This window comes from Protomyctophum bolini, assembly GCF_963924005.1.
Source record: "Protomyctophum bolini genome assembly, chromosome: 8".
Classification (NCBI taxonomy): Eukaryota; Metazoa; Chordata; class Actinopteri; order Myctophiformes; family Myctophidae; genus Protomyctophum; species Protomyctophum bolini.
Genome location: NC_137869.1, coordinates 21,928,374 through 21,951,178, shown reverse-complemented (window position 1 = coordinate 21,951,178; position 22,805 = coordinate 21,928,374). Strand labels below are relative to the sequence as shown.

The 22,805-nt window shown below is 41.2% G+C and overlaps 2 protein-coding genes across 3 annotated transcripts; both read left to right on the top strand.

Moving 5' to 3' along the window:
- The first annotated feature begins 206 nt into the window (after positions 1-206).
- Positions 207-16,423, top strand: mknk1 (MAPK interacting serine/threonine kinase 1). Of its 2 annotated transcripts, XM_080770115.1 has the most exons (15): positions 207-283; positions 2,353-2,409; positions 3,132-3,234; positions 3,588-3,686; positions 3,781-3,878; positions 4,587-4,666; positions 4,795-4,868; positions 5,001-5,105; positions 5,387-5,442; positions 8,985-9,080; positions 10,903-11,097; positions 12,596-12,760; positions 13,176-13,219; positions 13,519-13,761; positions 13,895-16,423. In XM_080770115.1, exons 1-14 carry the CDS (start codon positions 236-238, stop codon positions 13,748-13,750), a joined length of 1,452 nt encoding a protein of 483 aa, XP_080626241.1. In that variant the 5' UTR covers positions 207-235; the 3' UTR covers positions 13,751-13,761; positions 13,895-16,423. The 2 variants fall into 2 exon arrangements, with proteins under 2 accessions (XP_080626241.1, XP_080626240.1); XM_080770114.1 differs by having other exon boundaries at positions 13,519-16,423.
- A 674-nt stretch (positions 16,424-17,097) lies between these two features.
- Positions 17,098-17,951, top strand: LOC308320152 (transmembrane protein 275-like; the record flags this gene model as incomplete). The annotated part of the gene is made up of 1 exon (XM_080770470.1): positions 17,098-17,951. The coding sequence occupies one exon, from the start codon at positions 17,098-17,100 to the stop codon at positions 17,593-17,595; it is 498 nt and encodes a 165-aa protein (XP_080626596.1). The 3' UTR covers positions 17,596-17,951.
- Between the last annotated feature and the right edge of the window lie 4,854 nt (positions 17,952-22,805).

Genomic DNA, 22,805 nt, shown 5'->3' with positions numbered 1-22,805 from the left:
CAGATGTACAAGCTCACAACGCGTCGCGTTCACGACGTGTTGTGAGCTTGTACATCTGCTATTTTCGGCGCGCGTGCGACAAAGTAGTATGATGAAAGAGACATTTTAGCCAATGGCAGTGGTGAGCGTGTAGCGGGTGGGCGGGGCATTGGTGTGTTTATGTACTTTCCCTCCTGACTCCTCTCATAGTTTTGTTGTTATTCATGGATCCTTTCATCAGCTGCTGCTCCACCAGATGGCTTTAATGACGGAGGATTTTGGCCAGTTTGGACACACATTCAAGGTTAGACGACTTCATTATCGTTTAATGCCCAGTAATAATAATAACCGCATAGCTAAACTCAGTGGGCAATAACTTTATTAACGTTGTAATAGCTTTAAGCGTTTATGTTAGCCATTCATTGATATGGGTGTATGGATATTATTCTGGCTAGCATTATATCTAGTGACGTTTGCTAATCATATAGTATGTTTATTTCAGCCCTTTTCTTGTGATGAAGTTAAAATGGACGTAAAAAGACGTGTACCGCAGAATTGCTGGCGACGGATTAACACAAGCTAGCCTCGTTTTGCTAGCATAGAAGCTTAACGTTTGTGCTAGCGGTGTGCTGACCTGCTGACACTATAACAGATTGGTCTCTCAGTTGGCTTTGATTGATTGTTATCACCGATAAACACACAGGGTCAGCAACGTCGTTATCTGTCCGAAAACGTTGTACTGTGTTGTTTTCTAGCGAAGCTAAACGGTATGTGATGTGCTGACTACAGCATACTGAACTTCAGGAATGAATGACTTCCACAGAGCTGTTGCTGATGCACAGCAAAACGTTAGTTTAACTTGGATTGTACAATTAACGGCCCCATTTGGTTACATCTGTAGTTCTGTACACTACCGAGTTACAGACCTGTAAAAAGTCCATTTGGTTCTTTCATATTTCTTTCATTCTTCTTTTTCTATTTTCTTTATTTTTTCTTTATTTTTTTACAAACTAACATCCCAGGTCATCAACATTCAATTCCAATCTGATTTTGAATTCGAATTTCAAACTGGAATAATTTAATCACCAGATTCACCACCACCACAGCTGGAGCTAGTTTTGCCATTATAGTGATTTGATGACGAGGGACATGACACTCATCTTTCAAAGTTCAGTTCAGTTCAAACGGCTCACTATAGTACAGGTTGACCCTGTAGTAAGCTGGATCTGAGTTGTTTCTGTACTGTACTTTAAATACCTTTTTTATTGTTCAAACACTTATGAAGTGCTTCCCTAATCCTATGATCCTTTTTTCTCCTTTTTAAACAGACATACTCACGATAAACGGGTACAATTAACTGAATACAAACAATGATACAATGTGCAAACAACTGTTTCACAAGTAAGACTGCCTCAATCAGTGCCTACATATTTCAAATATGTACACAAACCCAAACAAAATAATAAAAAAGAGATGGCAGTGGCTCAGGGGTAGATTGGCCGGTAGATCTGCCAGTTCGATCCCGGGCTCCCCGAATTGGTGTCGAAGTGTCCTTGAGCAAGACTCCTCTGAACCCCTAATTGTTCCCAATGTGTGTAGGTTGGTTCCTTGCACACCACAGTTTCGTCTGCCATCAGTGTATGAAATGTGTGTCACACTGTCACTGTGACTGGGTGATGCTCAAATGGTGTTGTGAGCATGTAGATACTTACTAGATAGTCTATTTTTGGCTAATCCCCCCCCCCCTTCTACATACGTATGTACAGTTAGATTTATGTTTTTTTTTTTTAAAGGGACACACAGCCTGGGTTATTTGAAATTTCTGATAATTGGCAACACTAGCTGAAACCAAAATGATGAAGAGAATAGAGATGGAGTTAGTCCTTACTCAAGCAGCTTTGTGGAATTCGTTTAGCTGATGTTACATTACGATACCCCTGCCAACACTAGACTGTGAAAAAGTACATTTTCCAGGGGATCTAATTTACATAACCTCATTTCTCCCCACCCGTATTACCCTACACCACAGATTATTAATAGAATAAATGCAAGGATGTGAAATATTAATTTTCAAATTCATAGTTCACAATAAAATAAATTACTACAGAATACAAAATGTACAAAAAAGTGATCAAATGTCAACATTTAAGTACAAGTACAAAACTAACATGTAAAGTGCACACTTTGTGAGAGCAAATGTGTGTAAAGTAATGATTACTACATGTGGAAACTTGAAAAGTGGCTGTTACACCTAGTAGAGTCTCATTGCTCAAATTCTTTTCTGTCACTCTGTGCTGATGTATAGCGCACATAGCATTGCCCTGCCCACATTAGCCACATATACACTTCAATGACTGACTGTGTGAATTTCAGTTCGCAGGTATGGTGAGGACTATGGCCGAGTTGCAAGCCTTCCAGCACTCTCTCCAGGTAGTCTCAATGTTTGTACACTGTTAAACATTGTGGTTTTGTGCAGTAGATGTGTGACTTCCTGTAAGCTTTCCTCTTGTCTGTTGTGTCAGATAATCTCATGACGTAGAGTAGCCGCTGGTGCCAGTAACCAAGTTTATCTTCATTGAAATGCGGATGTTGCTTATCTGTATGAGTCATGCACTATCAGTGTTTGTATGTCTGCTGTTGGGAATAGCCAAGGTCAGATAAGGCCTGCGTCAGTTTAAGTATTCATTTTGTACCACACTGCTGTTTTTGGCAGGTTGCCATAGGGAAAGTAAAGTAACTGTGGGACAATTATATGGGTCAGTGGGGCATTTTTTATCGGTGTAATTTGTTTACAGTTGCACAATTAAATGAGGCAATTCAATGTGCTTTACACAAAACATTAAGAGGATTAGGACAAACTGAAAAGGAAACTCATTATGAAAGGACATTTGGATACAGACGGTAGAAAGATAAGAATAAGCTAAAAACTATGTATGAGAATAAAGTTTCAAATATTTAAGAGTTGTTATAACTTATACTCAGTGGTAGCTCTAAGCTTTGACTTGATTTTTTTTACACTAATATTTTAACTTTGTTCTTTCTCTCTCTCTCGTCCGTTCTCTCCCTTTCCAAACACGCCACATGATATATCTGGCCCCTCTCGTACTTTCCTTCCCTCCGTCCCTCGCTCTGCCTTTTCGTCACTGTTACAGAGTAGCACCCTGGCTGTGGGCCAAGTGGGTGAGAGCTGTGAGGGGATCCAGCAGAATGGCACGGCCAAAGAGGAGAGACAGCAGCTCTCTCAAGGCCAAGCAGGTACTGTCAGCCTTGGGCAGTCGTCTGTTATCAATGTATTTTTTTGCCAGGTGTTGTTTATTTATGATGTGTGGATTTGTTAAAGGGAGACTTCACAAATCATTCGTTTTTGAGGAGAGCATTGATAATGGTATACTATATGGCAAAACACCCTGTTTTCTGTGTATTTCTCAGCAACATTTTGACGTCACAAAACGACATTGATCAAATTAGTCATTTCACATCATCAGGCTTATGTAGGGCCGATGACGCACATCAGAACAATGTCATTCAAGTTAAAATTCTGAAAAATGTATCTTTAACACTCACTTATTTTGCATGCATGTTCACACTGGGCTTTTTATTTGTTACAGAGATGGAGAAAAGTCAGCCTCTGAACATCCCAGATGCAGCAAAGAGAAGAAAGAAGAAGAGAACAAGAGCGACGGACAGCTTTACAGGCACCTTTGATGGTAACAACTCACAAATGATCAGATTAGGAACGTAGCTAAATGGAATAATCTGATCATGCTTACGCGATGTAATTCCCCCCCCCCCCCCCCCCAGACCTATACAAGCTGACGGATGAGATGCTCGGTCAGGGTGCATACGCCAAAGTCCAAGGATGCATAAGCCTCCAGAATGGCAAGGAGTATGCTGTAAAGGCAAGTAGAATTTGCAATATCAGTTTAGCTTTTGTATATTTACTTGGATTCATAGAAATGTCAATGCCGATTTATTTATTCAAGCACTTAAAGATTAAAGATCTTAAAATTACAGTGGGGAATTTCAAATTACCAAATCAAATCATTGAAAGTTACCATTTCAAATTACCAAATCAATCCTGGTAAATCTAGTCTGTGGTTGGTAAGTTTTTAATGAACCACATTTTGGGACCTTTATGATGGCAAGATACTTTTAGGAACGAAGCAGTAGTGATGTGCTAATGTGAGCTTTAGCCTCCATCTTAAAATGTTAATTAAAAAGCATTTCTTCAGTCTTGCTGTGTACTAGTGTGTAGTGGGAGAATTGCTTTTCTTCATAAGTTTACATTGGGCTACATAATAATACATATTATGAACAGTGCTAACATGAGCTTTGTGTGCTTAATAATTCTGGAGTACGGATGAACTAGCATTCTTGTATTTACACAGCATTGTATGTGCAGTGTTCATTAATATGCGCTGTTCTCCCAAATAAAGTTATCAATGAATGGTGAAGGATAAATAAAAAAACAGTTCAAGGCTTTGATCAAACCATCTCATGGACAATGTGTCCACTGTATTTCCCCTTACTGCTAAAGGGTTAAAAGCTGTTTTGGAAAGTGTATGCTAAATGCATAAATTGTAATACCTACATTTCTATTTGCATAGATCATAGAGAAGAGTGCAGGCCACAGTCGTGGCAGGGTCTTCCGAGAAGTGGAGACACTTTATCAATGTCAAGGAAACAGGTGTGTTCTTGACTTCATCGCCCGAGGATGAACGGTGATATTCCACAAACGGCCCATTGCAATTGATCGTAAATGTTCCTCATTTATGAAAAGCACATTGTAATTCATACTAAATGTCCCAAATCCAGGAACATTTTGGAGCTGATCCAGTTTTTTGAAGATGACACATGCTTTTACTTGGTGTTTGAGAAATTGTGTGGAGGTACGGCTCATAATGTGTTAAATAAATATACATTATCAAAATAATATGTGAATATGAATATATGTGAATAATATTTGAATGTTCTCATTAGTGTCTTTTTATTTTTCTCTAAAAATGAACTTTGGCTCTCAGGCTCCATTCTAACGCATATCCAAAATCAAAAGCACTTTACTGAGCTGGAGGCTAGCAAGGTGGTCAGAGACATCGCCCAGGCTCTTGACTTCCTCCATAACAAAGGTATGTTGCTTATTTTATATTCTGGGAGGCGGCCTTTTTTCCGACAGCATTCTAGCCGACGGGGCAACGATCCGATCCGCAGCGGGGGGACATTCGCTGCGATGCGAAAAAGCGATGGTCCGACATGCGCTGCTCCCGTGCTTGCGGTTAGGGTTAGGTTAGGATTGAGGTTTCGGATCAATATGCTGTCTGAAAAAAGACCTGCACCCTTATATTCTACACCTGTGAGACAGACCTGCAAACATTTAAAATTCCTCATTGTGAATTGTGCTTTTCAACAGGCATTGCCCACAGAGACCTCAAGCCTGAGAATATCCTTTGTGAATACACTGATCGGGTAAGAATATGACCATTGTGTTTGTAATTGTTATTAACCACATTAACTCTGGTGTCTCTGTTTTGGGCATGTTGTTATAGGTGAAAATACATAAGGCTTATGCTTAATTTATACAGCTCTATAAAATAACAGATCTACAAGCTCAGACCGGGTTGGGATGTAATTTGCTGTGAGTTTGTAGATCAGCTATTTTCGTTGTAGGACCGGTTTAGGCTTAACCCATTCTAGGCGGGAACCCCTTTTGGTGTTAGCATTATGTTATGCTTTAGCTATGGAAAAATAGCAGATCTACAAGCTCATAGCGCCCCTCTGTGGTGCGCTACAAGCTTGTAGGTCTGCTTTTTTTGAAAAATCAAAGAACCGCTGACATAGAAACATAGCTTTTTCAGAAAACTGTCAGGATGTAGAAGACATTTTTAGAATCTGATCTCAGGTCAAAATTGGTTAAATGGTTAATGATGTTTATTATTGTGGCTAACTTACTTACTTACTTACTCCTCTTCGTCCCCAATGGGACATAAGGCTTCAATGAGCGCTCTCCATTTCATTCGATCTCTGGCAGCATGTTGCGCCTCTCCCCAGGACAGATTCATCTGTTCCAGCTCCTGCGTCACAGTTCTGCGCCAGGTGGTCTTGGGCCTCCCAGGTTTTCTTTTTCCTGGTGGTGTCCATCTTAAAGCCACCTTTGTGATGCAGTCCTGCTCCATTCTCAGTACATGCCCTAGCCATCTCAGTCGTCTGTGTGTAATGTCCTTTGTAATGCTCCGGCTCCCTGTTTGTTTGTACAGTTCATTGTTGGATATTTTATTTGGCCAAAAGATCTGACATATACGTCTTAGGCATCTGTTGTGGAACACTTCCATTTTCCTTGTGTCTGTCTTGACCACTCTCCAGCTCTCAGATCCATACAGCAGAACAGACTTGACATTGCTGTTGTATATGAGCATCTTCGTTTTGAGGCTATACTTTTTGGATTTCCAGATGGATCGGAGTTGGGAGAAGGCACCCTGAGCCTTTCCCAGCCTTGCTCTGATGTCTTTTGATGCCCCACTGTCCTTACTGATAAGGCTGCCCAGATAGGTGAAATCGTCCACAAACTCGAGTGGTTTTTCATCGACAAGGATGGGTTGTGTGGGGGTGGAGTTCACACACAACACTTGTGTTTTTGAGGTGTTTATACCGAGTCCGACCTGTCTGGCGAAGGTGCTAAGCCTGTCAGTTTTAGCCTGCATGTTGTTGTGGTTTGTGGATAGGAGAGCAAGATCATCAGCGAAGTCAAGGTCTTCCAACTGGGAGAATAGGGTCCACTGGATGCCTCTCGGTCTGTCAGCTGTGGTGTTGGTGGTGATCCAGTCAATGGCGACAAGGAAGAGGATAGGAGAGATGATGCACCCCTGCCTCACTCCGGACTTCACGGGAAACGCCTCAGAGAGGTTATTCCCCATGATGATACTACACTCAAAATGTTCATAGAATGTTTTTATGATGGATATGAGCTTTGGTGGTATCCCATAGGAGTTCAGTATCTTCCAGAGGGTGTTTCGGTGGACACTATCAAAAGCCTTCTTGAAGTCCACGAAATTGATGTAGAGGGGTGTGTTCCATTCTAGGCACTGCTCTATTATGTTCCGCAGTGCAAATATCTGATCTGTACATCCTCTTCCCTTCCTGAAGCCTGTTTGCTCCTGTCTAAGCCTGGTGTCAATGGCTGTCTCCATCCTGTTGAGAAGGACTCTGCAGAACACTTTGCTTGGAATAGATAAAAGTGTGATTCCACGCCAGTTGTCGCAGTTCTTGAGGTTGCCTTTCTTTGGGATTTTGACAATAAGACCTTTGGACCAGTCTTCAGGGATGGTGTCACTATTCCAAATGTTTTGGAAGAGGTCCGTCAGCACTCGTGTTGATGTAGCAATGTCGGCCTTCAGCATCTCGGCATGGATGGTATCAATGCCACATGCTTTGCCACTCTTCAGAGTCTGTATGGCGGATTTAATCTCAGCAGAGTCAGGGGGATTGATGTTGATGTCCAGGATATTGAATGTTGTTGTGATGTTGGCTGGTTGTTCTGGCTCAGGGAGGTTGAGTACTTCCTGGAAGTGTTGAACCCATCGGGCTGCTTGCTCACGCTCTGTTGTACAGATGTTGCCATTCTTGTCCATAACATGGGCAGTTTGGTTTGTACATTTGCCGCAGAGACGCTTGGTTATCTTGTACACTGTGCCCAAGTTTCCATAGGCTGCAGCCTTCTCAGCTTCACTTGCCAGGTGTTCAACAAAGACCCTTTTGTCTCTCCTCGCACTCCTCTTTACCTCTCTGTCCTTGTTTTTATAGGACGTGTTGGCTTTTTCGAGGAGTCGTTGGGACTTGGTGTTCAGAGCCTTTGCCTTCAACTGCTTTCTCTCTTCGATTTTCTGCCAAGTGTCAGCCGATATCCATTCTTTGGCCCCTTTTGGTTTGAAGCCCAGGACCTTCTTTGCCGTTTCGGTGTATATGTTTTTGATGGCATTCCATTTGCTGCTTACAGTGGGTTCTTCTATGATTTCAAAAGAAGCCTCTAGTGTGCTGAAGCGGTTTCTGAGCTCCAACACAAACTCCTTGTTTTTGTTTGGATACTGGAGTTTTGCAATGTCCAGTTTCCTCTGCCGGTGGCCTTGTGGGATTGACTTCTTCAACTTGAGTTTAATGGTGGCAGCGATTAGGTAGTGGTCACTAAAGGCATCTGCTCCCCGATAAGCTCTAACATCTTGCAGTGACCTGCGCCATTTGCCATTGATGATAATGTGGTCGATTTGGTTGATGGTCCTACCATCAGGTGACTGCCACGTGAGCTTATGGATGTTCTTGTGAGGGAAGATGGTACCTCCGATGACCAGGTTGTTACTCATGCAGAGATCGACCAGGCGTTCGCCATTGTTGTTCCTTTCGCCACATCCGTGCCTGCCCATTGCCCTCTCATTGTTGGAGTTATCGGTTCCCACTTTGGCATTCATGTCACCAGTTAAGAGAAGCATGTCATGTTGGGGTACCTTAGAAACTGCCATTTGTAGTTGTTCATACCAGTCTTCTTTGACCTCCTCCTCTGCCTCGTTGGTTGGTGCGTAGCACTGTAGGATGGTGAGTTTACAGAACTTGGAGTTGAGGCGTACTCTGATCAGCCTCTCGCTTACTGGTTCCCATTCAAGCAGGGTTTTAGCTTTCTCCTTGGAGATTATGATGGCTACACCATGTGTGTGGGTGTTTTCATGGCCCGAATGGAGGATGATAGACCCATCATGCAGGACTTGACGTCCGGAGCCAGTCCAGTGACTTTCACTTATACCCAGGATGTCCAGGTGGTACCTTTTCATCTCGCTGAGGACTTGTGCTGTCTTAGTGGTCTCAAACATGGTTCGGACGTTCCACGCTCCAAAGCGGATCGTGGTTTTAGGCCCCAGTAGGCCCTCTTTCGCATTATTGTGGCTAAAGTAGTTATTAACTAATCCGCAGGAAATGAGTAATTTATCAGTTTATAGTGATTGTGCTCTTCACATCCTCCTACACAGGTGTCCCCAGTAAAGATCTGTGATTTTGACTTGGGAAGTGGGGTGAAGCTGAGCAGTGCATATACGCCCATAACGACTCCAGAGCTCACCACACCGGTAATGTACCAAAACCCTGATCTCAACATGGCAGCTCCACGCATAGAACAACTTGGAAGCAGACTGCTTGTGTTGCACATTTTACCTTTACAATAAATCAGTTCTGTAGTCAGTGTTTTATAAGATAAAGGATGTGTATTAATTGTATTTTGAATGATTTTTATATAGTACAAAACAATATAAATGCCTACTTACAATTATTACAAAATGAAAATAAAATGCCAGGCTTGACAAGGAAACTGTATTTCAAACCAGTTATTTAGACAGTCTAGACCAGTGGTAACCAACCTTTTCAAGCCCAAGAGCCCATTTTATTCCCAATTGTAAGCCAAGATCTACCACTAAAACGTGTTAGAAAAAACACTTGTTTTTTTGCTATTTCTGACAGGCTCAATGCATGTGCACACATCCACACAAAGACTAAAGCTTAAATTACTTACTAATCCAATAATCTCCATTTAAATATCTGAAGTTAATGCAAACACATCCTGCATTTTATCGGACAGCAGTTCAATGACAGTAGGCTCAGTAAAGAGGAAAGGGTTTGATACAAAAGCAGCTACTTGACTCATGCGTTGTACTTCAACAAGTTTTCATATTTCATATTTATCATATTTTTTGCTCTATGTGTGCATGTGTACAGAATTCAAACTGTAGCATTGATTATTGTCACGGACAGAAGTCATTCTTTCCCTTTGCATATGCCCTGGAGTGCACTCGCCTATTAGTTTGCATTGCAGACTGGTATATTCAGTATATTTTTCTCATTTATATTTTTGTTGTTGCTACGCACAGTGCGCAGCAGTTGAGGAGAACGCAACTATGCATTCCTTTAAGCAACACAACTTCTGCAGCTGCATCCATATGTTTAGAATTTGCATCAATGATCAAATCCCAATAATAAAAAATATTATAACAACGAACAACGAAAACTGAAGGAGCAGCGGCGCTATCTATCTATCTGTGTCTGCAGCCTGTCACGAGCCCCGTAATGAACGCACGTTGTTCCGTATTTTAATGTCGGGTCGGAGAATAAATACAGTATGAATGACGGCGGGATTTATTTGACAACTCTGTCCTGCTTTCTTCACGAGAAGAGAAGAGCGCTCACAGCTGCATGGTAGCAGCCCTGTGGCTGACCTGTCAGTTCTCTTTAGGCTTGTGTAGTGTAGTATGTGAACCTGGGTCTGGGAAGCTCAGAGCTGCAGCCATTGGCTCATGATACGAGCACACGACCAATGGGACAGGTCATTCAGTGTTGCTAAGATACCACCCCTCCCACCACACACGCACCCTTGGACGATGGGGTCTATTCTCAAACTCAGAGCCACAGCGCTCTGCTCAAAATTAATTTGCATGTGACGAGCGGCACTGACATTATTCCAATGGGTCTAACACTTCGCGATCGACTGGAAACGTTCCCGCGATCGACAGGTAGATTGCGAACCCCTGGTTGGTTACCCCTGGTCTAGACCTAGACTCTGCTCCATAGTTCACCCCAAAAATAACTTATTTTCTACCGATTACTCACCCCATGGAGACTTTAATTATTCTATTCTATTTTTTTATTTTGTAATGTCTATATATATATATATATATATATATATCAATTTGGGGGTCCTTGACATGAAAAGGTTTATAGAAGATTTAAAAGAAACATAGGAAGTGTTACTCTTAAAGTGCATGAATGTACATTGTCCAATGTTTCTCTGTTAGTGGCCTAATAAATTAGGCTATGTAATTAAACTGTGATTCTTGACAAGCTTTGTTAGTATGGCAACGGTACTGTGTGGTTTAATTTAGTTTTGCCCTCTCATCTCAGTGTGGTTCAGCAGAGTACATGGCTCCAGAGGTGGTGGAAGTGTTCACCGATGAGGCGTCATTTTATGACAAACGCTGTGACCTGTGGAGTATGGGGGTCATCCTGTATATTCTGCTGAGCGGCAGTCCACCCTTCACAGGTCACTGTGGCACAGACTGCGGATGGGACCGCGGAGAGACCTGCAGGACCTGCCAGGTATGCTATTGCCCATCTACTTGGGTAAACGAGTAATATTAAAGTAAACTAGAAAATGTGCCCTTCTGTGCACAGGTCTCCACCAGGAGGATAGGAGTGTGTGTGTGTGTGTGTGTGTGTGTGTGTGTGTGATGTTTGGCAAAATGTTTAGTGTATCGCGGCTTGGCCTGTTGTAGCGCCACCATGAGGCTGATTTGAAAACTGTCAAGTGGCATTTCTTCCTCAGCCTAGTGGGAATATGCATGCACAGTTTCACCGCAATCGTACGCTGCGTTGAGTAGTTGTGGTGATTGTACAAAGCGGGCTACTCCTGAAAAGTTTAGAAGCCAATCGTAGCCAATGAGGATTGATTATGAGAAATCAAACGCACCCGTCTTGATCACATGACTATGGAGAGCATGTGTACCGATTTGTGTGAAATTTGGATAAAATCTGAAGGAGTAATATTAGAAAATGTGTTTTACATATCTCGGCCTCCTGGTGGCGCTATAAAGAGCAGATGTGAAAAATTCCAGGCAAAGGTTTTTCCTTGGCCTCTAGGGACACAAATCTTTGGCATACAAAGTTATCCACAGATCGGTTAGAGGTAAAAACACTTTTCGGCCAGTTATAGCGCCACCATGAGGCTGAGTTGAAAATGTTCACGTGGCATTTCTTCCTCGGCCTAGTGGGACTGTGCGTGCACAATTTCACGGAAATCACACAATGTGTTCATGATTTGCAGCATTTTGTTTGAAACTGACCACTCCTGCGAACTTTGGAAGCCAATCTTAGCCAATCAGGATCTGAGAAATCTGAAAGACCTGTTTCGTTGAATGGCTCTAGAGAGACCAATTTGTGTGATGTTTAACGGTGCCGGAGATTAGCTGTTCACGGACGGACGGAGTGCAAAACATACTCTCTCCCCAAAAATGCCTACAGATTTGCTTTTGTGTAAGGTAGAATGAGAATTTGTAGAAGTATGTCAGTCACACCATCACATTAAAATTAAATCTCAAACATATTGTATATCCCAATATAATGTATAAATCGGGCGGCGTCTAATACAGGCGGGACTCATATAAATCTTGTTTGATTAATGTGTTGCTACGTCACGTGCACACGCAAGCCCATACACGCACATGCGAGTGAACGCCGATTGATAACCGCTTAAATATGTAGGCCTATTTATTAACCCACAATATATATATCCTATTTAATTCTATTTACTTCCATAATGGAGATACTTTAGTGTTGTCATATGCATTTATGACATGTGCAGGCACGCTTTCAGCTCATACAACTAGTGGAGCAGCACTCCACCTCGCTCGAGTACACTCAGAGATTAGAGCCTCCTGTCAACGCATATTTTATTGCCTTCTATAGTTGGGCTGCAACTAATGATTCTTTTCATTATCAACTTATGCGTCAATTATTTTATTTTATGAATCTATATGATTGAAATGCCAATCTCAAGTTATCTGAACTGATATCTGAACACTATATTGTTTCTTTACAGAGCCACTTGTTTGAAAGTATCCAGTTGGGAAAGTACGAGTTTCCGGAGAAGGACTGGGCCCACATCTCGGACTGGGCGAAGGACCTCATATCCAAGCTATTGGTCCGTGATGCCACTTTACGTCTCTCTGCTGCTCAGGTCTTGATGCACCCTTGGGTGCAGGGGGTATGTGTCATTTCCACTGTTTGAGAATGTATGTACTGTATGTTTGTACTTAACACTTATTCAAGAGTTGCTAGAGTTAATTATTCACGAGTTGCTCGAGTTCATTAATTGTAGAACACTTTACCTGCGATTTGCGAGTTGCCCGAGTTATGTTTTCATTGTTTAATCCACGTTTTTAATCAGTTTAAGTCAAAAGTTAAATGCACCAGACAGAATTGGATATGAGACTCGTTTTGACGACGTCATCGCAAAATGGTCCGTCGCTCCGGTGTGCAAATTACATTGTTTTTGCATACACAGTATCAGTGCTGTACTTCCTTTTTTTGTTTTCCATTGCAAGTTTTATTTTGTGATAGTTACGAACTGTTTCAAAAGACCTGATTTCCATTGACACTTGTTGATTTAAATTCCACAGAATGCTCCAGAAAGAGGTCTTCCAACTCCTCATTTTCTACAAAGGTAAACAATGTTTATGTACTTTGATAACCATACATGTTTATAAAACACAGATTCCTTACAGAGTTCCTTTATAGGGCACCACAAATGATAATTAGATATGTATAAAAGTTCTCAACGGGCCTGAAAATTAAGACCCGGCCCTAACTAGGCTCTAATTGGGCCTGGCCCGACTAATTGGCATACATTTTAGACTCTGGTAGGGTTCTGTCATAGAGTAACAGTGAAACACTGGTCAGCACCAACTTCATAATATGTCCACTGTCTCACAAATTGTCTTCTCCCTGCTCTCTAATTAACAGGAACAGCAGCACCAAAGATCTGACCCAGTTTGCTGCTGATGCCATCGCCTTTAACCGCCAGCTATCCCAGCATGACGAGGAGCAGGAAAAGGAGCAGGGGGATGTCGAGGTCATCGTATGCTCCATGAGGCTCTCCCCTCCATCCAATTCCAGACTGGCACGCAGGCGGGCACAGTCCAACGCTCTGCGCACCACAGACTTCATGCCCGCTTCAGAGGACCTCGCAACCTGATAACACACACAGTGCATAATTGTGAAAAACCCCGATACAGGACCATGAGAAACCCCAGCTGTACTCCTGCGAACAGCTTGTGTGTAAACCCCCTTGTTTCTAGTTCTATTGATTTCAAGTTCCTGCATGTCCTCTTCTCTAAAGGGCGATGCAAGTTGGTGTGGAACTGTGTCAAGGAGTCCAGGCACACACACACACACTGCAGGGGTCTGGCTGACCCCTGCAGTGACTAACGTGAGTTTCTATTTATTAAAATTTTATATATTTTTAATCCATATCAGGATTAGCCACACAGTATTGGAAATGATGACTAAATGCACCAGTCATCTGCCTAACTCCTGTATGATTCCATTGTTTCCAATTTATTATTGCCAGTAATCTCATCAAAGTGATTGAGCATGAGCACGAACAAAGGGAACATTTTATCTGTGGCTACTAAGCTGTATAGTTTAGTTCAGCACTTTTTTTTAATTTTTCTTTTTTTTTGCCAGTTTTTGAGTTGATAAGTGTTACAAAAGATGGATACTGCATTTGTTCATAATTATTCATTTGCATTGCACTGTAATGGAACAGTGCGTTTTGGCCCTTGTCCTTCTATTTTGACCTGCCAACACCTTTCTGCCGTGCATTTCTATTTCTATTAAATATGCTGGAGCACTTCTCTTCCCAGTGCCGAACATCCAGCGTTATTTGGAAGAGCATCCTGGACCTTTCAAATAGAAAATTAAACTTTTGGAGAAGAGCCCTGCTCATCAATGTCACTTTGTTAAGTTTGAATCGTTGTGGGCAGAAAGCCAGAAATATATGCTCTGTACGTTTAATTGCTCTGCACATGATATCCGAATTGTGCCTCCACTCAAAACACTGTGGACATGGCCCATTACAGGACATCATAATCCCGTTTTGATGGCAAATAGCGTATTATTATCAATCTGAGAAATCTGACTAATCTTACATTATGTAGCGGTTACTGTTTACCGAGGGGGAAAAACTGTTTTTAAACGGTGTTGAATGGATAGTTGGCAAAGCTTTCTAGGCACTTGAGATTATTTTTTACGTGTTTTCTATTTATTTTTTTAGCCTAGCTTTAGCTTTATTTGATTTGAGTTGGTGCACAGGGGCTGAAAATAGGCTATGCTGGTTGGGGGGGGATGTCAATGTCCATTACTTCTGCACAGACTTGGATTTTCCCTTAATCTGAAACTAGCTCTTCCATGTTCTTAATGTTTTGATTTTTAGTTGCATTACCATGCATTTCTCCTAAAGTGTGTACTGTATGTAGAACCTTGGTCTTGAAAAGTACTGGAATGAGGAAAGTGGATGAATGCAATGTGAGTTTGAGAAGTTTAGGATTTGATCAAATGATTTAGTACTTACTAGAAATGTCTAGCCTTCACATCTTTATTGCAATCTGATCCTGATTTGTTATGGATGACTTGTTGTTATTTCTTTGAACTATGTTACCCACTTACTTTGCAAAGATATAGCAATACTGTGAATAATTTGGGTCAAGAAATATGAACTCAACCTCTTGATATTTATAACATGTTATCCTCATTACCATAATTACCTCAGATTCCTCAATTGCACACCATCTTTGCACATTTTGTACAATTTTAAAACCATCCAGATAGATTTGCATGCGTTTAGTCTTGTTTTGATGTGTATTGCTTGTCAGAATTATTTTAGGCATTTACTTTGACATGTTTTAGATTGTATGTGATGTTCAAGTATATGTTGCTTTTAAATAGATGTTAAAGGTTCCTGCATATAGTTTATATTCTAGAGCCTAAAGCCTAATTTATAACACTTTGAAATATGTCTGTCACTTGCCAAACAGTTATTCAACAGGCAACACAGTGCTATGACAAAGTGAAAATTAGGCTTAAGGTAGGGCAATTCTACTCTGGATTCAAAGGGATTTGTTTTTATACTAAAACATGTATGATGGTTTTATTATGTGAATGGTTTTGAATTTGCAAATGAAATAATTGATGATACATGTCAAGACTCTTTGATGTCCACCACATTGTGAATGACCATGAGCTATGAATTTATGTAACTTTATTGGAGCCAGCTTGACTGCCTTACACCTTGAGGATATATATATTAATGGTGTCACTGATGTAAGCATTTATTTCCCTCATCCTATTAACTTTGTTGCCTGATAATGTCAACAAGTCATCCCCGATTTCACCCAGTTGCCATGGTCACTCCATCCCTATAGCAACAAAGGGGATTCACACAAGCAAGGCAGGAATGGAGTGAGAGTGGAGTGCACACATTCAGTCACGAACAGTCACTGTCTGGCTATATTAAAGCCCCCTCACTACTGTTATGAATCATCAAAGTGCCTGTCTGGTCTTTAATGACATTGGTTGAAACAGCAATTAGCATGCAGTTATGACTAAATGGCATACTCGCTCACATTTCGTAGAAGCTTGAACACATTGGCTATAATGCTCTCATAATATTAAAAATTCTCTGAAATATTACCAGTGATGTTTTCAAAGGGGGTAAAAGGTGGATAAAAGAAGAGAATCCTGACCAATTTATTTCGTTCAGCCACAGCACCCATACAGTATGACTGGATTAACTGAATTAATACCAGTATCCAATGTATCAACTTTGGATCAAGGTTGGCCAAACCAGACAGCCACATGTGGATGCAAAGAGCACCCTCTAGCGATATATCAAGTTGAATATCTGCACTAGTGGAGCCTGTGAGTGCGGAGCCGAGCAGCAGTACTCTCTGGTCTTTGTCTGATTGTCTCACCTGCTTGAAGCAGTGCTGTTCCTGACTGTGTAGTGCATTTTGAGCTGGCTGTTAACTGAAGTCTACGGATCGATCCAACTGAAACTAAGGACTACACAGTACACACGGCAACACACCAAACAACAATATGAAGCTCATCTGGTGTAAGTAAAAAATATATATAATATATGTTTGTGAAGTCACGTGGGTTTGTGATTTTTGTGTACTTTAGGACATTTAGTCTACACAGAAGAAGAAAAGAAAAATATATATATTAACCTAAATGTTTGCATAGGAACTTAGCAATAGACCTTTTCAACATTGTCCTACAGCAAATGGGTCCGAGATGATTTCCTGTTGCAGTGTTACTTGGCTGACAGGAAATAAACTAAAGTGTTTAATTTAATGCAACTGCAATGACAAATTCAATAGACCACAGTTAGCTACACAACTTAACAAACATGAAAGCTTAAATGTCATGAAGTTACTATTCTGTTTTTCTCTCAGATGCTCATCTTTACTTGTAATGGGAGACTAGTTGACCAGCCTACTCTCCATCAGTCTCTGTATCGAACAGAGCCATCTTTCAGACATGGTCACTGACAACTTAAAGGATGGTAGAACTACCAAGGCTCCCAGCAGGAAACATCATGTCCTGCAGCCTCAGAGCCTGCCCTCACCAGCTCTATGCTGTGCCTGTGGGCTTTGCATCATGCTGGCAGGCATCAACATCACCCTGGTGGGAGCCTTTGCCTTTGGCACTTTCATCCCCTCTGGCAATCCGTTGATCATCATTGGTCCGCTGCTCCTACTCATAGCCATAGCCTTCTTCACGACGTGTTGCGTGTTCAGCCAAAGGCCCCGGGCTCACATGGCCAGGGGCACGGCTAAGGATGGACAGAGCTGGGGGCTGATGCGGTTGGGGGCGGCCACCTTCGAAATGGAGACAAGCGAGCACACGCTGCAGGATACCACCGTGGTGCAGATCAGTGCCACCAACTCCCCTACCTCGTCCCACAAGTCAAGCTACAGCCATGGGGACACTGCAGCTGTCCTGCTTGAGGATGGAGCTGCTCCCCTCCCACAGTAAGTGAACTGTACATAACGGAGCCCCCTTGCGGTGGAGACAACATCTATGTAGACAACATATCCATACACATTATGACTTTGGAGAGCAAGTTCAGAGTTAGACTCAGTACATACTACATACTTGTTCCTTTGGCAAATGGGTGTTTTAGTAACTAGACGCATGCACACACACACACACACACACACACACACACACACACACACACACACGTGTTAGTCTGAAAGACAGTGAATCAATGTTGGCATTTGTAAAAAGGGTCTAATTAGTATTGCAAGTCAATATTAATGACTGACTACTTTGTGGTGTTAAAATGTTGATGAATATTTCCAGGTTATTATACCTTAGAGTATATACTCTAAGGTTATTACGTGCATTATGTTTTATGTTTGATTCACAAAGCGGAAACGAGCGCATTGTACAATATGTTAATCTAAGTGTGCCTGTTTTATATTATGTGATTGTAGTTACAGTAAGTGAATCAAAAGCAGCCCGATAAAGGAGGCTATATCTTCTTATGTTTATTGTTACTGTTGAATATTATTGCTTTTTTTGGTTTTCCATTTTGAAGATTGAGAAGAAGGCTGTCTCCAAGTGGTGCTTTTCTGATTCTTAAAAAATAAATACCGGTGTATATATATAGCCTACAATCATCCACAGTAATAAAAAAGAATTGTTTCACCTTTTCTGATGCTCATTGTATGAACTGCAATGTAACTGAGCCTTGATTGTAGGATGTTCATTAGAACAGTATAGTGATGTGATGAATTTTGATATATATCAATGTTATGTTGCAAGTGAATGTTTACATAAAGTTTTAGAAATAAAGCTGAAATGTTGTTTCTCACACACACACACACACACACACACACACACACACACACACACACACCACTTCAATAATTGGACCTTTTATGTAAGATACAGCAAGCCCATAATAGACAACACAACACTCATGTAACAGCCAGGTTGGACAAGGATGGATGTGAAGATAATTTGCTGTAATCAGAGGAGCCGGTGCAGTCTGCATGTGCTTACAGCTTCCCAAAAAATGTTGTATTAGCCTGGTCAAATTATATTTTAACATCAGCCAACAGTCAAAAAATCACACTCGTGTGAAGTGAGGGACACTCTTATCACCATACATCACATTCCGTGCTCAGCCAATCAAATCATCACAAAAGTAATTCCAGCCAATGACTTTTGGCGTCTTCACTTTTCTGCCCTCACTTTTATCTTCAATATGTACTTTGCTTAGCCAATCAAATCATCGCTATGACCAATCATCAGCCAATGTTTGTGTTCACACAAACCCGGAAAGCTGGGCATAGGAGGGGCTAGCGCCCCTCAAACTAACTAACTATATATATATATGCCTGTCCTCTGCTAAAATATGCCTATATACAATTTAGGCATATTTTAGCAGACGCTCTTAATCCAGAGTGATTTACATTAAGCAAGAACAAAAAGGTCTATATAATGAAACTATACCTATATACTATACTATGCTATACATGTACTATGACTACATACAATGCAATTCTAGTGCTGTCTACATAACATGCTATACATCACACACCTGCAATTACACACCTGTTCTGATGCTCATTGTATGAACGGCAATGTAACTTTCAGCCTTGATTGGAGGATGTTCAGTTTCAGTAGCACAACTTACACAAAAAATAAGGTGCATTCAAGTAGCTATATTCTGAATCTGTACAGTACAGAATCTCACAGTGATGTGATGATTTCTTTATGTATAACCAATAGTATTTTGCAAGTTAATATAAATTACGTTTACATAACGTTTTAGAAATACACACACACACACACACACACACACACACACACACACACACACACACACACATGCACACACACAGCTTCATTTCTGTTTGAAACCCCACTTCAATAATTGGACCTTTTATGTAAGATATAGCCATAAAAGACAACAATATAATTCTCTGTTATCAGAGGAGCCGGTGCAGTCTGCATGTGCAAACAGCTCCCTCCCAGTGTGTAGTGCCCATCACATGGCATCTGACCCAACAACTGCAGTGTTTACCCACCATAACACATCTGCCATCCACAAACACATACAGTATGCATTATGCACACAGCCAAGCCATGGATAAAGATTAAAAAGAAGCCCCCGCTGTGTGTTCATAAAGCACTGCTTTATCATCAGTTGTTTGCTACAGATAAGGACTCATGAATGGCCTTGGAACAGTGGATAGCTGTCCAAATAGTGCAGGCGTTTGGAATGATTGACGTGCAGGTAATGTTTTCTGGGGGGTAGCAGCAACTATCAAAGGAAATTCCATCCAATGTAGAGGTTAAATTAAGTTGTTTCTACAGTACTTTTCAATTTGCGTTGAATGTGGGGGTTTTTTATAGCAAAAATGTTATTTTTTTCATAGTTTCTCTCGCTTTTCCAGAAGGATTTCAATACAAAGTTAATATAATATGGTATTGACCTTCAAAATGACAAAATGGGTTAGGGTGATAATGATTGACAATAACTATGAGTAAGTGCTTGAATGGTTTACTGCTGGACTCCCTGGTTGCTCTCTACTTCTACAGCAAGTTGCAACTGCACAAATTAACCTCAGACTTCCATTCTTGTCCATTCTTGATTTCCTGTTTATGGCTATATAGAAGTGTATATTTGTACGTCTCATGATGAATTGAACAAGGTAGACCCTCTTGTAAACAACACAGTTGACAGTTTTTGTATTGAGTTGTGCTTGAAATGTACTGTAATTCTGCAAACTGTTAATAAATACTTCAATCAATCAAAGTCCTCTTCCTGTGCAGAGCTATATAAGACAGACACTGGGTTGTCTGACGATATGCATTCTGGGATGAGATCAGACCAGAAACCCTCTTGAGAATATATAGCGGTAGCATTGCTATAGGGTCAGTACTAAGGATTGACTTCCAGAGAACAGCAGAGGACAGGCTTGGATCAAATCAAATCAAATCAAACTTTATTTATATAGCAAATTTAAAACAATAAAAGCACCAAAGTGCTGTACAGCCATGTTAAAACAAACAGAGCATCCACAGAGCCCAACATCATTTTCATCACCTGGGGGGCGTTGACATTCGTGCCTCCAAACCTGTCCCTAGAGAAACCCTGCGACTACAAAAAATATTTTGAGAGGTTTTCTGATCTGAGGTCATGGCAAAACAGAACCTTATTTTCCTTTGAATTTTCTATTGACGCGTGTCAACAGTCAGCTCGCTGCAGAAAGAGGACAGTGGAGCTGGCCAGCAACTTATGGAAGGATTTGTCTGGGAGGGATTTCTTATTAATAAACACAACAGTGGCAGTGTCCATAAAAGCACAATATCTTGTTTATTCTCTTGGTTATTATAAAGTATATAATTATTGACTGTAAACCTAGGCTGAGGTAATTGACAAACAGTTGCAATTGCAGTAATTTGCAAACCCATTCTCATTATTTTCTCCACTCATTAAAGTGGTGTTTTGTGGATTTAATCATGCTGACAGTGAAGCTAAAGGCCCATAGTGATTATGGGTCACTATGGTTAGATGTGTTTGTGCCAACCAATGATTCTAATTGACAGTGGCAGGTGGAGCCATTATGTTCATGCAAATGCAATACATTAGAGCAAAGAATGTGTTCATTAGGCATACAATGTGCTTGTATCATACATGAAAATCAATGAGTAATATTCATGCAGGTCAATCATTTTGTTCAAGACATTACCAAGTAAAGACTGTTAGGTTCAGGGGAAATGTCTCCACCTTGTGTAAAACAGGCCAACATTAGTACCATGATTATCTATTTATCATGTCTATGATGATTATCTCCACCAGGCCCAAACGGTAGAGGCAGCCATGAAGGGATTATGTTGATATAAACCCGAGTCTAGAGGGATATATCAAATTAATTACAGACATATTCAAATAAAAAAGTAAAGAAAGAACACCCAGTTCCCTTTTTTAAGGCTTGGAAATTTTAACCCCCAATGGTAGGTCAGTTCTAACTTCTAATGGGGTCAGTGCTATGGGTTTCTTCTTTTTTTGAGTGGAACAGGAACAGCAGTGTGTGTCCCTTTGTATGTCTGTCTGTTTAAACTTTACCAACAGGTGACAAAGTGGCACTGTGCATGATGGGAAGCTGAGTTTTTAGGGTAACACCAGTAGGTGGCCTACTTGAAACGATGCAAGTCGGAAATGAATCCCCCACCCAGTTATTATGTCTGTGTCCCTTACTCATGTTATGCCCATATATGGAGTTCTTTGTCACGCATGCCCAAATATGGAGTCTAACCAGATGTCAGAACATCATTGTGATGTCAGAACAGGCCAGCTCCATATATGGAGATCTAGCAGGGGCGGGCAGGGCTGGTTCTGAACCATGGCCAGCACAAACGCTTCTGGAGTCTGGACAACTGTTGAGTGTTGGTCCGACTCCAACCGACTGAGGCCGGGCACTGCACTCCCCGTGGTGGTGTGGCGGTGTGGAGGTCGGTGGGGCGAACGGTTCTCGAGTTACCGTACGTGCATGGATTACAGACGTAAAAACAGGTGCATTTATAACAACAAAAAATAATGGACGATTTTTCAGAAAAACACGCCCACTGCAATGGCCTATTATTGGCCAATCATAATCAACTTCTAAGACGCATACAACATCCGCGGCTCTGTGATTGGCTAGCCTCGTTTCCTAGTTCTTGTTTTGAAGAAGTTGCCCAGCTGCTGCTGGGGATGTTACTTAGTTTCTGTTAGGAAATAAAAGCAATTTTCATCTGATTGAGGAAAGAAGTCTCTGCCCCCGATTAACACGGCAGCATATGGATGTCCGGTGCTGCGGTGCATGGAAAAGAAGAAACGGAAAATACATAGATAGGCCTACCTACCTACCTACTACGGTAAGCTAAGGGAAGTCCTTTTAACAACTAAAGTTGTCTTGTTTAAGCCATAGACGTTAACGTAAAATCAGTGCGTTGTTTAATGATAATGAATGTGACAAAAACGAATAAGCATTTCGTCCAAAAGACTACTAAATCTAAAATGCCTGGCAAAAACAACACTAGTAAGTGAATAGAGAATAATAGTTAAGTTTGGGGAGTTTTATCAATTCACTGTGTAATACCTAATTTAGTCACTGGAGGGAGATATTGACCTGCTCCACAATGTATGAGGTGGACTAATAGTAATCATCAAGCAGTTACCTGAC

Excerpts from the sequence above, each read along its gene's own strand:
- mknk1 (XM_080770115.1), top strand. The coding sequence starts at position 236 with ATGGCTTTAATGACGGAGGATTTTGGCCAGTTTGGACACACATTCAAG. Across the intron at positions 3,235-3,587 it reads GCTCTCTCAAGGCCAAGCAG|AGATGGAGAAAAGTCAGCCT; the intron begins GTACTGTCAGCC and ends TATTTGTTACAG. Across the intron at positions 11,098-12,595 it reads AGACCTGCAGGACCTGCCAG|AGCCACTTGTTTGAAAGTAT; the intron begins GTATGCTATTGC and ends GTTTCTTTACAG.